Source organism: Rhagoletis pomonella, unplaced genomic scaffold (assembly GCF_013731165.1).
Source record: "Rhagoletis pomonella isolate Grant_MI unplaced genomic scaffold, Rhpom_1.0 Rhpom_scaffold_00006, whole genome shotgun sequence".
Classification (NCBI taxonomy): Eukaryota; Metazoa; Arthropoda; class Insecta; order Diptera; family Tephritidae; genus Rhagoletis; species Rhagoletis pomonella.
In genome coordinates this window covers 37,194,864-37,209,878 of record NW_023458560.1, presented here as the reverse complement: position 1 = coordinate 37,209,878, position 15,015 = coordinate 37,194,864, and the positions used below count along the sequence as shown (strand labels likewise).

The 15,015-nt window shown below is 40.4% G+C and overlaps 2 protein-coding genes across 2 annotated transcripts in view; both read left to right on the top strand.

The window, feature by feature from the left end:
* The window catches only part of LOC118740683 (bone morphogenetic protein receptor type-1B-like), a 740,115-nt gene that overhangs the window by 164,751 nt on the left and 560,349 nt on the right, over positions 1 to 15,015 (top strand). The window lies entirely within an intron of this gene.
* LOC118740681 (transient receptor potential-gamma protein) overlaps positions 1 to 15,015 on the top strand; it is a 42,884-nt gene that overhangs the window by 7,450 nt on the left and 20,419 nt on the right. Inside the window, exons 9-18 of the mRNA XM_036472309.1 lie at positions 128 to 267; positions 358 to 626; positions 698 to 814; positions 883 to 1,078; positions 9,630 to 9,824; positions 9,900 to 9,941; positions 10,013 to 10,193; positions 10,265 to 10,603; positions 13,984 to 14,313; positions 14,424 to 14,548. Coding sequence (XP_036328202.1) covers positions 128 to 267; positions 358 to 626; positions 698 to 814; positions 883 to 1,078; positions 9,630 to 9,824; positions 9,900 to 9,941; positions 10,013 to 10,193; positions 10,265 to 10,603; positions 13,984 to 14,313; positions 14,424 to 14,548 — 1,934 coding nt within the window. The remainder of the gene's footprint in view (positions 1 to 127; positions 268 to 357; positions 627 to 697; positions 815 to 882; positions 1,079 to 9,629; positions 9,825 to 9,899; positions 9,942 to 10,012; positions 10,194 to 10,264; positions 10,604 to 13,983; positions 14,314 to 14,423; positions 14,549 to 15,015) is intronic.

Genomic DNA, 15,015 nt, shown 5'->3' with positions numbered 1-15,015 from the left:
GATCCGTGTTCAGCGACCACAAAAACATTAAGTAAAACACCTAGTCTTGTCAACAAAAGTTTTCATCGCTTTGTTTTTGTGGTCCCGTTTTATTAATTTCTTAAAAAAAAAAAATATTCCACTCCAGGTCTAATTTGGAGCGAAATCAAGCAGCTGTGGGATGTAGGTCTGCAAGAGTATCTCAACGATATGTGGAATGTCATCGATTTCGTAACGAATTCACTCTATGTGGCCACAGTGGCATTACGTGTGGTGTCTTTCTTCCAGGTGGTCATTTTTAGTTTTAACTTAAAAGTTTTCTATCTTCTGCATATATTAACTCTTTCTAAAAAACTGTATTTCCCCGCTTTCCCATAGGTGCAAAAAGAAATGATCATTAATCCGCATGCCACTGATTTGCCGCGTGAGCGTTGGGACACATGGGATCCAATGCTCATTTCGGAAGGCCTCTTTAGTGCGGCAAACATTTTCAGTAGCCTCAAATTGGTATACATCTTTTCGGTGAATCCACATTTGGGACCACTGCAAGTGTCCCTGTCGCGTATGGTTATGGATATTATGAAGTTTTTCTTTTTGTACGTACTCGTACTATTCGCCTTCGGCAGTGGTCTGAATCAATTGTTGTGGTGAGTGACAAGTTTAAATAAAACCTGAAATGAAGTTCGATATAACTAATTTAATAAACCAACCAAAATAGGTACTACGCAGATTTGGAGAAGAAACGCTGCCCTGAAGTTTCGCCCACAAATGTACTTATCACCATGAATGGCACCACAGATCCGAACGCTTGCATCGTTTGGCGGCGCTTTTCGAAGTAAGCTTTTACAGCTCTCAAAATTTGTATTCGTTAATTATCCTACTCCTGTTCTCTTGCGTTTTCAGTCTCTTCGAAACTACACAGACACTTTTCTGGGCTGTTTTTGGTCTAATCGATTTGGATAGCTTTGAGTTGGATGGCATTAAGATTTTCACACGTTTCTGGGGCATGCTAATGTTTGGCACATATTCCGTTATTAACATTGTGGTGCTGCTGAATCTACTTATTGCTATGATGAATCATTCTTATCAACTTATATCGGTAAGTACTGTTGGTACGTACAATCTTAGTAATCGAAACGTACAGTCTGTAAAAGCTCTAATAAGACACTTCCCTGCAGCTTTCCGGTGTAATTGGGTCCTTGGGCTTGGCTATGAATAGGAAACTCTACCTTTATTCTACCTATCTGGCCGAGCCAACGTGCCTGATTTGCTTTGAGACTAATCAAAATCAGCTACGAAATATTTATTTGGCGCTGACCTGGATTAGTATACTAACGACCTGTAACCTTTCGGCTACGTCGATCGCCCGACAGCAACTGAAACACAGGTTAAATAATGCTGCGTTAGGTTAGGTTAGGTTACATGTAGTATTAGCTACCCTCATCCCGCACCGGAAAAAAGCACACTTAGCCCACCATGTGATGTCATATTAGATACTCCTTACGTCCCAACTCTTACATTAGAAATGGAACCAATTTGTAGATCTGATGAAGCGTACAAGGTCTTAGATACTGGTTGAATCCAGTTCAGTCTAACATTCAAATGAATAGTGGAGGAGCGAACGTCGATGGACCCTCACCAAAGCGCGAAAGTGGTATAGGTAATGCTCCACGTTTTCGTTGTTTGCCTGCTACCCATTCTAGCAGCGTGGGTTCCCTTCAGGCAGTACCTGGTGAGAACTCCGATTACATGTCAGAGCAGTGGTCACTCCAAGCGGAGGCGAGGGCGAAATCTACGCTTATCCAACTTAGGCCAGATGCATATATATGTCTTACTATCCTGCACCCATCTCGTATTTGCCCGTTCGATAAAGTTACTTTCCAGCCAGAATTGCAGGAAGATGGCGCAATACCCGCATTACGAGTGATATTGATTGCAAACAGTAAGGTTCATGTCCTTCCTAGTTCATCCGCAACACAGTTGCCCGGTATGTCTTTATGGCCTGGCACCCATGCAACATTAGGTACGTAACTCCTTGTCAGCTCGTTTGGAGTACGTCTACATTTCATTACAATCTTTTTTTTGTTTTTTTTTTTAATTAATTAATCCCAACGGCTTTTTACCCTCCATTCCCGCCCAACCGACACGAGGGGCGCAGTCCGCATGACGTACGGAACCTTTTTTTTTTTTTTTTTAGTTTTTTCGTGTCGAGTAGTGGAAACAGGAGTTTGTTAGGTGTCGAGATCTAAAACTATTCAGCTACAGAATCAAATTCATCAGCTGATTGGATATGCTAAAGATAGTATTTCAATTATTGAGAGTGGAAATAATAGTTTTCTTTATAGTAAAAATCGAGTCCGATACGTCAAACGTGCTGGAATGACAGTTAAAATGTTGACATAAACCACGGAATGATTCGTTTAGTTCAAAATTAGTTTTGCATGGCTTTAAAAATAGAGGTCGAAAGTGTCTTGACACTCGAGAAGGAACATTAAAATTTACCTCAGCCAGGAGGGCCGAGCTATTACTCAAACCTGTCATTAATTTTACGATAAATATTATACCCAGCATTTCTCTACGACTTGCGAGTGTAGGCAAATTTATGAGCTTTAGACGACTTGTGTAAGGGGGGAGATTGTAATCTGAATCCCAGTTAAAATTACGCAATGCAAAAAGCAAGAATTGTTTTTGAATTGATTCAATCCTTTCTGAATGAACTTGGTAGCGGGGATTCCAAACAATAGATCCGTATTCTAGTATAGGTCTAACTAAACTGGTAAAAAGAGCTTTTGTAACATAAGGATCTTTGAACTCTTTTGACCATCGCCTTACAAATGCAAAAACGCCTTTGGCTTTATTGACTGTAACATTAATATGATGGTTGAAATTGAGTTTGGAATCCATTGTGATACCAAGATCGACAAAATTGGATACCTGCTCCAGATTATAATTTGATATTGAATAAACAGCTGGTTGAACAGCCCTCCGAGAGAAACACATAACTTTACATTTTTGAAGGTTTAGTGGCATATAGTTTGTATTACACCAACTAACCACGTTGTTCAGATCCGCTTGTAACAAAGACCTTTCTTCGATAGAGGACAATGTTTTAAAAAGTTTCACATCATCGGCATACATTAAAATTTTTGAATGTTTTATTACCCAGTGGGAATTATGAGCACGTAATAATACCTTATTAGCAACTTACTCTTCACCTGGCAGTCATTACCATTTCCCTGCCGAACGTCCCTTACTTTTACAAAGGCATGGCCGCCTTATGTATGTAGGAATTTAGAATGTACATTTGGTATCAGATATACTACTGAGCCGCTTTACAAAGTAAGTTACGTGTAATGCAGAGCAGTCGCTCGGAGTAGTTCGGTGCTTGGAAATAACTTCGGCTGCACGTTATTTTGCAACTGACAACGTAATGTGTCTTCGGAGGTGTTCATTTTGCCCTTTACTAGTAGATGACATTGGCCATGATGACAATTTTGGTACTAAAAACTGAAAGAAAACATGGCTTACCTCGCAAGGTGCTTACCTATTTTCCCAGTGGGTATAGAAGAAATATCATTAATGAATATCAGGAACAGAATCGGACCAAGGTGGCTTCCCTGAGGAACTCCTGAAGAAACTTTAATGATGTTGGAAGAATAATTATTAACAATGTGTTCTATCAGAGAGGTAAGATGAGATCCATTGAAGAAGACTGGGCTGAAAGTCGATTAGGTCGAGTTTACGGATGAGTAACGAGTGACATACTTTGTCAAAAGCTTTACTGAAATCGGTGTTAATTACGTCGGTATGAGCATTTTCTCTAAAACCGTTTGAGACATGAGTTGTAAACTCCAATAATTAGTCATAGTAGATTTTCCCGTGCTGAGATTGTGTAATTGAAGAAGATATAGAATATGTCAGCTGGTTAACAATAATTGCTTCGAATAATTTGGGGATAGCGGAGAGTTTCGCTATGCCTCGATAGTTTTCATTAGACGACCTGCTGCCGTTTTTGTGAAGTGGTATTATGAAAGACTCCTTCCAGGCTGACGGAAAAACGCCATGTTTAAGTGACAAATTGAATAGAGTTGTTAAAGGCTCGCAGATGTTCTCAGCGCAGTTTTTAAGAAAACAGGTCGGAATATGATCAGGTCCAGGCCTAAATAACGCTTTTAAGGTTTTTAAAGAGTGTAAAACTTCATCGGAAGATATTACTGGAATATAAGCAGAGTTGATTGGACAAAGCTCGTACGGATAGTCTCCACTTATAGGGAAGTCTACAGAATAATTGGACCTAAAGAACCGAGCAAACATGTTGGCAATGAGTTGGCTGTCGCTAGATACAGTGTTGCGATAATGCATAGCGGACGGAAAACCATGTGCCTTACGCTTTGAATTTACGAAACCATAAAATGATTTAGGATTGTTAATTAAATTCTTCTTAATTTTACATAAATATGAATTATAACATTTCTTATTTAATGCAAAGTAGCTATGCCGCAAAACTGAGTACCTTAGGTAATCACTGTGTAAGCCCGTTCTTTTATACAGTTTAAAAGAGTGCGACTTTTTATTTTTCAATTTTTTAAGCTCTTTAGTGAACCATAATTGTATTGGTTCTTCATGAATAATATTACGTATTGGCACATACTTTCGAAACAAATTGAAAACAGTATCATTAAAGTGCTCAATGCTACGCTCCACGTCATCTCTATATATTGGCCAAGATAACTTTGCAAGTTCTTTGTTAATTTTCCTGAAATTTGCTTTCGAAAAAACATATCTAGTACTTGAACTTGACTTATTATTATGTATTTCATTTATGATTTCGTAGCTTAACTCAAGAGCAGGATGGTATGCATCTTCCGGCAAAACTAGGGGATCACACCGATTAATAGAGGCCTTCGGAACATCATCAACGTAAACGAGATTCAAGACCTTTCCAAACTTATTTGGACATATATTTATTTGTTTGAGGCAAAGTTCAGCCATTTCCTCCAGAAATACATTGTAACTATCTCTAGATGAAATTGGTACAACATCGGTGTCAATGATGTTCCATGAAATATGTGGCAGATTTAAATCGCCCAAAACAATCATAGAATCGGATGCCGTAAGCATTGCATTTACGGTCTCAAGTAAAGAAACTAGCTGCATATATACCGATACGGCTGAATTAGGAGGGATGTAGCAAAGAAATATAATATATATAAAATAAATATAAGTCTTTCCAGCCTGTACACGTATACATTTAAATTCATTATATTCAATGACAGGAAGACTAACTTCCTCGGATGGTATCGATGAATGCACCGCAAAAAGAACACCACCGCCGATTCTGCCCACGCGGTCACTCCTGTATATTTGATATTCATTTGGAAGAATTTTGGAATTATAAATATGAGGTTTGAGCCATGTTTCGGTCAAAGAAATAATATTATAATTGCAGTCAAAACCTTTTAAATATAAGTCAGTTAATTTGGTATTCAAACCTCTAACGTTTTGATAGTAAATACTTAAATTAGACTTGCGAGTTAGTTTTTTGAATCCGAATTAAGATTAGAAATTTTAGCTACGTTATTATTACTTTTATTAGGTTTATACTCAAACTCGCGAACAAACGCCCCGGTCGGCCAAAATGAACTATTTAGTAGTGAATCAAAATCTTCGGAAGCTACATCAATTTTAAAAGATGAAATATCGCGATCGTATTTAAAATTAAATTTACGAATAAATACATCTTTAGTTCTAATTTTAGTCGATATGTATGACTTTATATCATCCGAATAAGTATCTTTAGCAAATCTAGAGACAAAGATTGATCTTCTCGGAGGAATTACAACCAACTTTTTGGTAATGATATCTGATGTGCGGGGCTCCGAATTATTCGGAGGAACTAAGTTAGACAGTGGAGCTTGAGATGTTGATGGCAACACTGTTAAATCAACGGTTTGACTATTTTTAGAAGTAGACCTAGTGGATATGGCTTTAGAAATCGGAGGCTCCAATGCCTGAGGGCATGGAGAAGATAAATTAATAAGTTCTAAGGACTTCGATGTACATTTGTTATAGTAAACTGCTTTAAATAATAGCTGTCTGGCTATCAGAAAAGAAAGTTACCGCATGCAGACTAAAAAGAGAATCGATCAACCACCTTGCAGCTTCGCTGATTACTGTTAGTTCAGCTTAAAAAATGCTAGAGAGATCAGGCTGATGAAAACTAACTTTCTACCTTCAGTTCCAACTTGGAGCCATCATCCTCCCATACACCCCTTGAAGGTTTCTTTAGTACAGGAGGCGGGACTGCGTAGTCCAGGCGCCTGAAGCCTACTGGAATATCTTCTAACCTAACCTTTTTTTAATTTGCGAGGCCAATGTGTACAGACATAAATCTGATCAGAAATCTGTTCATACGTCGATTCAAGAGAACCTGACTTCAGCCATTGGCCGGAGGTTATGACTATGACTGAGCTGAAGTAAAGCCTGCTATTCTTAGTGCCTTCAAACTAATATCAGACTGTTCTAATCTCAGATCACAGAGACATTGTAGAAAGCGAATAGCTGATAACTGACTGGACAATACAAGTTCTTAATCTCTCTAGCACCTTTAATTGTTTGGTGGGTGAGATGGGTGTTCGCAACTTTCCATTAAATCTAAAAAGAGAGCATGAGAGAGCAAAAAGGCATACCTTGTCGGTGGGTTTCCGCGGGCGGAATTTTGTTAGAATTTGAGCACTTAAAGAAGGCAGAAAAACCGCAGAGAAGATGTTCTACTATTTCTGTCACTACTGATGCGTTATTGCTGCGTTGCAGGACCGTTGAGATTCACGCCAATTCCGCCCGTGAAGTGCCCGATGCCCACAGTTTTGGATGAATGTTTAAATAATACATGGTTTTAAAAAGATACTCTGCTTATTCAACTTAAGATGACTCAGCTTAAATGGCTCCTTAGCGACTTGACGACTAATGATAAAACCCTCTTTTGACTTCTTACTTCGGCGACTACTTTACGATCTTTTTTGACTTACGGCAACTTCGACGACTTGGCTCTATTTTTACTTTCGACCACTACGACAGTTTGACTACTGCTTTTGGAAGATTGAACAACTGCTAACTATTTAACGACTAATAATATTGCCACCTTTTTACATGTTTTTTCCTACCTAGGGAATCCTACTAGATCTTAAACTAAGTTGAAAGAAATATATAGAGGAGAAAGTAATCGTTGCCTCCTACTCTTGCAGGCACCTATAGGCTTTTAGGAAAGATGTGGGTCTAAGCGCAAAAGTTTAACTCTGGCAGAACGAAGCAGTAACACGTCCGATTTTGTGTTAAGGTTGTCTGATCTGGTGGACAATCCTGCTGGCCAGTATAATTATGTACAACTAGGCAGATTTAATTAGGCCCGGTGTACAGACTGCGTGGCCAATAAGAACGGATGTCCCCAATATTACCACAGATCTATTTACCATAAACCTCACTTAAGGCACACCGCTTTGATGTCCGCTACAAGATCCAGGAAACTGGTTTTATGGAAAGAAAGGAGATCTGGATAGTAGTACAATTTCTCGATTTCCTTGCACCGATTAAAAACCTGCAATAGAATTCCACAGCCTCAAACAAGGAACCCGCAGTTGGAACAAGCACTTTCTCTGCATCTTTGGGAGCACGAAGACGAACCTATCTGCTTAATTTTGCGACTGTTTATAGGCATAAGTATTTGTGAGCGGCTGGATATTACGACTCTGGCGTCCAAAGTCGAAGCTGTTTAAGAGGTGTCAAATGTTCTACGAAAATATTTCTTATGAAACTCTACTATATGTATATATAGGGGTAAATACCCCTCTATTCTAACAGAGTCACAAAACTTAGCTCATCACTGTTGTGATTTCTAGTGCGCCGAGAAATGTGTCACAAAAAAATCGATTTTGAGTGCTAGAAACAAGGCGAATTAATATAAGGTGATAGCAGGAGTACAAAAACAAAAATTTACATGTATTTTGTTTTTGCTTTGGCGGCATAAACTGTCAAAATTTGTAAGAGTGTGTGTAGAAATTCAAACAAAATTTTTCAATTTGATATCAGAAGCCGTGCGGCGAAACACATACACAAAATCAGCTGAGCTAGTAACACCACCTTATATAAATTCGCCTTGGCTAGAAAAATACACAAAAATTTAAAAATTTGTATTGTAGCGGCATATTTTTTGCAGCGGAAAGCTTTGAGGCGCAGTAGAAATCACAGCAGTGATGAGCTAAAGTTTGTGACTTTGTTAGAATACGGCTGTTAATTTCACCCAGACAATTTTTTCCACATTTTTGAAAACTACTTAGGCCGGCACATGAAAACTTTAGTAGGCCATAAAATAAAAATAAGAGCTAGGTTAGGTTAGGTTTCAGTGGCTGTCACCACGTAGAGCACGGAGCACTCGTAGGCTGGAAAAGTCCGTTGTGATACCACTGGCAGAAGCCATTTATTTCTTTTACTCCCTTAGTAATTAAACCAAAGAGTGCGTTTTATATAGCACAAAAAGTCAGGGACGTTCGCCGAGTTCAGGTAGGCTAAATAATCTAGAAGGTACTTGCTAAAGAATTGGTTGCGCGTGTTGGTCATCCTCTTCTCAGAAACTGCGACAAAAATCGGTGTCGGGGTATCCGGCAGTGTCTGGGGTCCGGTGATTACCCCGACTAATAATCTGAAAGAAGAACGGTCCAGCCGAGCCGCTTTACATCAATCGTTGGCCAAATTTGCCTGCTAGCATGACAGGTGGTTTCCAAAGCCCACCTGGTATTTATCTCTTCGATAAGTTCGGCCTTTAGTCCCTGTTTGCATGAGGTTAGAAGTATGCCCTCATTTTGAGCAGAACTGACTTCAAATATTTCCGTCCCCCTCCTTGCTAACTCGTCGGCTAAGCAGTTTCCAGAAATGCCCGTGTCCAGTGACAGTCAATTAGTATTTTGATGTCAGCAGGTGCAGAGTGTTCTTGTATTATATGACTACTTGGGACGTTATTCTGTTGATTTAAGAGATTTGAAAGCAGCCTGACTGTCAGAATAAATAGCGATAGGCCGTCCTGGAGGGGTGGAGGTTATGAGACTCCAAGCGGCCTCCATTATGGCGTTTAGCTCTGCTTGAAAAACGATACAATGGTCCGGTAAGCGAAAACTGAGGTTTAGCGCGAGGTGGAAAGAGTAAATCCCGCTACCCACTCTTTTATTAAGCTTGGAACCATCTGTATATATAGCCTTCGACGCTGTTTTATTACTGGATATGTATGCTTTCATAAAATTTTCGCACAATGTCTTTAGTTTGAAGTAGACTTAATTTGGTCATCGCAATATTGCCGGAAATGAGAATGCTTGTGAGTTAGTGAGAGAGGGTTCCACAATGCCCTCAATCTGCAGTGGGATCTCAACCCAAATCAGAGCGACCTATTAGGAAAACCCAGACCTTAAAATGCGCGGTTAGTAGCGACTCTAACTGGGTATTGCCCGGTTAGAACCCGCGCGTGGTTTATGGTTCTAAAACGATGCGTAGTTGTGTCTCAATGTGTCCTGTAAAACCCTCAGTATAACTCATTTGTACTTTTTACTCTTAAGTAAACCGAGCTTCCACTCCGATTGACACATTGCTGTTACTTAAATTTTCAGGAGCGTGCTGATGTTGAATGGAAATTTGCGCGCTCCAAATTGTGGATAAGTTACTTTGAGGAAGGTGGCACCTGCCCACCACCATTCAATATTATACCAACACCGAAATCCATATGGTATGTGTTCAAGTGGGCGCGCAGAGTATTCTGTAGTGGCTCTTCGGCTGCTAGACGTGAGCATTTAAAGACAATACGGGTGAGTGAGAAATACTTACATATTTCAAATTGTGAGAAAAATAGCACAGCTATACTTTCTTCATCTTCCAAATAGCGTAAAGCGCAGCATGCGAGTGATCGCGATTTCAAATATCAGGTAATATAGTATAGTGACGAATATTAAAGTTTGACTTACTGAAAAATAATTTAATGATTTAACCATGGCAGCAAATAATGCGCAATTTAGTGCGTCGCTATGTGACCGTAGAGCAACGCAAGGCCGAATCGCAGGGTGTCACCGAAGATGACGTGAACGAAATCAAACAGGATATATCGGCATTCCGTTGCGAATTAGTGGAAATTTTGAAGAATAGTGGCATGGATACCAATGTTTCTGCGGGACAAGGCGGTGAGCGGAGGCTTTTAATGTTTTAAGTGCACAAATTTATTTTCGCATTCGCTCTTTTTCTATTAACACAGGTGGTGGTGGCAAGAAGAACCGTCAAAAGGAGCGACGACTTATGAAAGGCTTTAATATAGCGCCACCTGGTTCTACCGGTTCCTTGGCGCCGGTAGCAGAATTCTCCACCTCATTGGACAATTTCGATACACAACATGAAATACTTAGTAACACACTGTCGAATCTTTTCAATTCAAATTTCATACACAAAAATCAACAGAATGGTCAGACAAGCGGCAAGGACTCGCCAACAAATGGCACTACGACAACAACAACCACAATACAAACGACAACAAAATATAATAAATCGGCATTGAAACCGCACAATAAGCGCATTGCCGGCCACAAGAAGCGTTGGGGTAAGTGGGCGAAGTAGCAAGTAGGAATCACATTCCAAATTAATTATGTATATATCGAGCCTTAACTGCTTACATAATTTTCACGGTAACGGCTCGATATGTAGGAACTTTTTGGAAGCCCATCAAGATCTTGTAGGTGTCTCTACGGAGATCTACATATAACGCATAGACAGCAGTCTGCGAGAGTTCTTCGGGTTCTTCAATCACAATATCATCTGGACGAATCGTGCAGATGCTTTGATATTTACCAGGTCTGCTTCACCATTCAACTTTGTTTTGTCTACAGTAGGCAGATCGCTTAAGTTTGGCGTCCCAAAGCTTACACTGTCTAGAGCAAGAAACTTCTTCGTAAGGATCAGGATTCAAAAAATAATCGCTCTTTTAATTTCAAAACGCTCCTCTGATCGTGATCACATAGTACTTTGCTCCATTATCGACTCTTTCAAGAGTGGTAGGTTCTCTTAGTTTTACAAGGATTCCCTTAAGGCAGCTGACTAGTGGATTTGTTGGAAGGTATTTCGAGTCGAAATTTTCGACACCTATTAATTTTGGGAAAATACCCAATGCAGTTGGTATGAGACATTTTCCGCTGCAGCAGATTAGTTCACTGAGTCCATTAAGCTTTTCGTCAATCCAATGCAATGGTAAGCCCAGAAAGTGGGCTATTTTATTTTTATGAGGTTTGAGTATGCATATGGAGAATTAATTAGTACTACACAGGACACTTTCGCATGGTCTCGATGGCGATATTTATGGGTCAAGATCCATGAAGATGTTGATTCGCGATGAACTGCATTTAAGACCGCTGTGCATAAGGATCAATGGGATGGCTTTTGATGTACTGGTATGAGTTCAAACGGCATCAGCCAATAAGGAATTTCTCTCTGAGAATGATGTTCAGCCCAACGTATTTAATTCGGAAAGCCCCAAGGAAAGACCGCCAGGCAGGTCGCTGACCTTTTTCAGAAAATGTATAAGTTTGTTCAGCGATCGGTGATAGACGGAGCATTTGTGGATTTTACTTATTCAGACATTTCTCCTTAAAACTTCATCATTGGGTTTTTGGAATTCAATAGTCGAAAAATTGATGTTTGGTGAAAGGAAGAAACATAAGCGTAAGTTGCCATTTAAGTTAGGTTGATGTGGCAGTCGGTTCCAATAACCAACTCACTTAGACCTTGCAGGTCTATTGTAATATCACTGCGAAACACGGGAAACTCAGTGACTATTCTTCATAGAACCATCTTGAAGCTCTTATAAAGCGTAGGACTGGTTTTGTTCCAACACCGAATAGTTTCGTAAAAGAGCCAAACAAGTGCCTACCTAAAAAGCCTGCTCTGCTCTTGTCCAAAGCTGGGCAACGTTCTTCCCCTTCCTCATATCTGCATTATTCGTGGGAGAATATTCCTAGTCTTGAAGATTGCCTGCCAAATAGTTAATGTCCGGTTACACAAGCCGTGAATATCGCAATATCTTCTATTGAGAGGCTGAGCAACTCTTTCGTCCATTTCTTATCTACTTGTGGCCATACTTAGTAGCCTGATTGTTCTACAAGTGCCTCCTCTAGCCTTGGCCTCTTGAATCATGTTATTTCGAATCCTTAATTTGTAGGTTTTCATTGATATCCCAATTTCCTCGGCCTTCACATAGGGGGAGATTGGTACCTTTCCCGGCTAGCTCATCGACCCTCCAATTTCCTTCAATACCTCTATGTCCCGGGACCCGTATGAGGCTGACCTTGCGAGGCATTCATGTGCAACCCTTGATCTTAGCATTACCGCGTTCATGGATTTGATGTCCCACTGGCTGTCCGAGAAGATGTTAATCGTAGTCTTCTTTGGGGCATGCGTACTAAGGTACACAGCCACCGCTTTTATAGCTGCCTGATAAACACTGCAGTAGTCCGGAATTCGGACGCAGAATTCCAGTCCTAATTTATTAGAGAAAACTCCGTATCCAACCCTATTGGCTAGCCTCAGGGTAAAAATTCAATTTCCCCCTTCCCCATGGCCTTGGTGTATGCCATTCTCTTCTTGACGGGATGCTCGTTTTAAAACGCCTATAGCAGGTGGGTTTAAAGGCGGAGTCGTCAACTTCTTGGTTGTAACTACCGAGAGTGTAAAGTATTTAAGCGTGGCCGAACCGCCGATCTTTCCATAGCACCATACTTTTTAGTCTGAGCGCCGCAGCGGCGCCCATATATTTTCCCACCAGGTTTATTGCGGGCAAATTTGTTAACACTTCTAGCGCTTTGTTTGGAGGGGTTCTTAAGGCACCTGAAATGCATAAACACGCTGTTCTTTGGACCTTACTTTTAGGTAGCTTGCCTTTTAAGATGCTGGCCACCATACAAATATTACATAGAATAGTATTGGCCTGACAACAGAAGTGTAAAGCCAATGTATAATACGAGGCGTTAACCCCCATTTGATTCCGACCGCTTGTTGGCAAGCGTATAATGTAACGTTGGCCTTCTTAACTCTTTGCTCTATATTCGGGTTCCACGTAAGTTTCCTCTCGAATATGAGTCCTAAATACTTAACATTCTCCTTCAAAGATATCACCACACACCCTTAAAAATTAGCAGGGAGACTGCGGTTAGCTTAGGCGGCAGACCCACGAGGCACTCCCTTAGACGCTTCTTATGTTGTCCATTTTGTTACTACATAATACATCTTTTCTGGTAGCAGGATAATCCTTAGGAAATTGTTAAGAGAAATGGTGCGCGCTCAAAATAAAATTCCGCAGGCAGCTTATGTTCACTCCTCGGGAGTGTTGCTGGAACTCTAGCCGAGATATTTAATCCATAATCTTGTGTAAGCAGGGCAGCTAAGAAAAAAATGCTGAAATGATTCCATCTCGTCATTCTCAAAACAAATGCGGCAACAGGGATTCGAAACGAAGTCAAGTCGTACCTTAAGGGTCCCTAATGTATACTTCCCGATCAGGACACCTGATAAAAGCGATGGTTGGCGCTTAGCCAGCTGCATAAGCATTTGTGAACGGGGTTCTATCCAGCACTGTCCACAGGTTGCCACAGGAGCTCCTATAGCCTTGCTGTCAGGAGAGATGAACTCAATGGTGTCCTGCTGAGCCAATTCATCAGCCATGCAGTTTCCTGCAATACTATACCCTCGGATTTGGAAGTACTCCGAGGGGTCATAGCGCTCTTTACGGCCCTTGGCTTCCAGAGGTCTACCCTTCTTATCGGTTTTACACTCATACACGAGCCATTCCTGAAAATATTAACTGGACCTCCCTTCCAGAGGTTACCACTCCATCAGCGGATTATGTGAATAGAAGGATACAATCGGCGCCAGCCTCGGCACCCATCGAACTTGTTATTTTTGATATTTTTACTATTCTCTTTCCAATCTTAGGTACACTCATCGAGGCCGCCAAAGTGGGAAATGTCTCAAAAATGTTAGGCCGCTCCAAATCGGAAGACTCCATGTGCAATTCCTCAGCCAATTCGTCGCCAGTTCATGGCCAAGTGCGCGTTACATATGCACAGAATTCTGCGCAGCATTACATGAGCAGCAGTGGCGAAACGACTACGACAGGCAGTCATCGTGCCAATGCACACAGCGCAGGCACACATGGTGGCATATTCATGAAGGATCACAGCAGCAGCTTGAATAGCGGCAGCGGTAATAGTGTCAGCAGCAATGGTGGTAACGGTGCTTCGCATTTCCTTCATACAACAACCAGTAAATTAAACAATTTAATTTTGGTTATTTTTATCAGTTACTTAGAAAAAAAAGAGCAGAGTTGATTTCACAAGTGTTATTTATTTGTAAATAATTAAATTTTTCTTAAGGTCTCACTGCCATAGCCGCTTTGAAAAAGAAGCGCAAGAAGTTTTCATCGAGTAAGAATATCTGTCCCGTTAACGAATCCATATCCACTGCCAATGGAATGGCTGAGGCAGCATTGAACGACAAGGTTTTGTATATTTCTACTAGATAATATTGAAGCAACTGTACTGGTACAACCGAACGAACGAACCGGACGAATGCAGCACATAAAGTCGTATGTGCACATAGTGTTATTGTTACTTACTTGGTAGTTACTTTCATTTGTAGCAAAAAGAGACGGAAATTAGTAATGGCTTTTTCATACATACATAATAAACATATTCTCTTCATTTTGGTTGAATTGATGTTACCTTGTACTCTGAAAACTCAAAGAGTGGTAAAATCTGAATTTTGGAATGAAAACCTGAAAGAATACTTTAGTACAGAAGCAGTTCTCTGACCAAAAGTTGATATTGGCCTCACCAACTATGTTATTCTCTATTTCAGTTACTATTAGGAATTTTGTATGTACTTTGATTACACCATGCGACAGTCAATTTCCTACACACAAAATCCAATATATTCGCGAACCATGGGCTGAATATAGTAAAACTG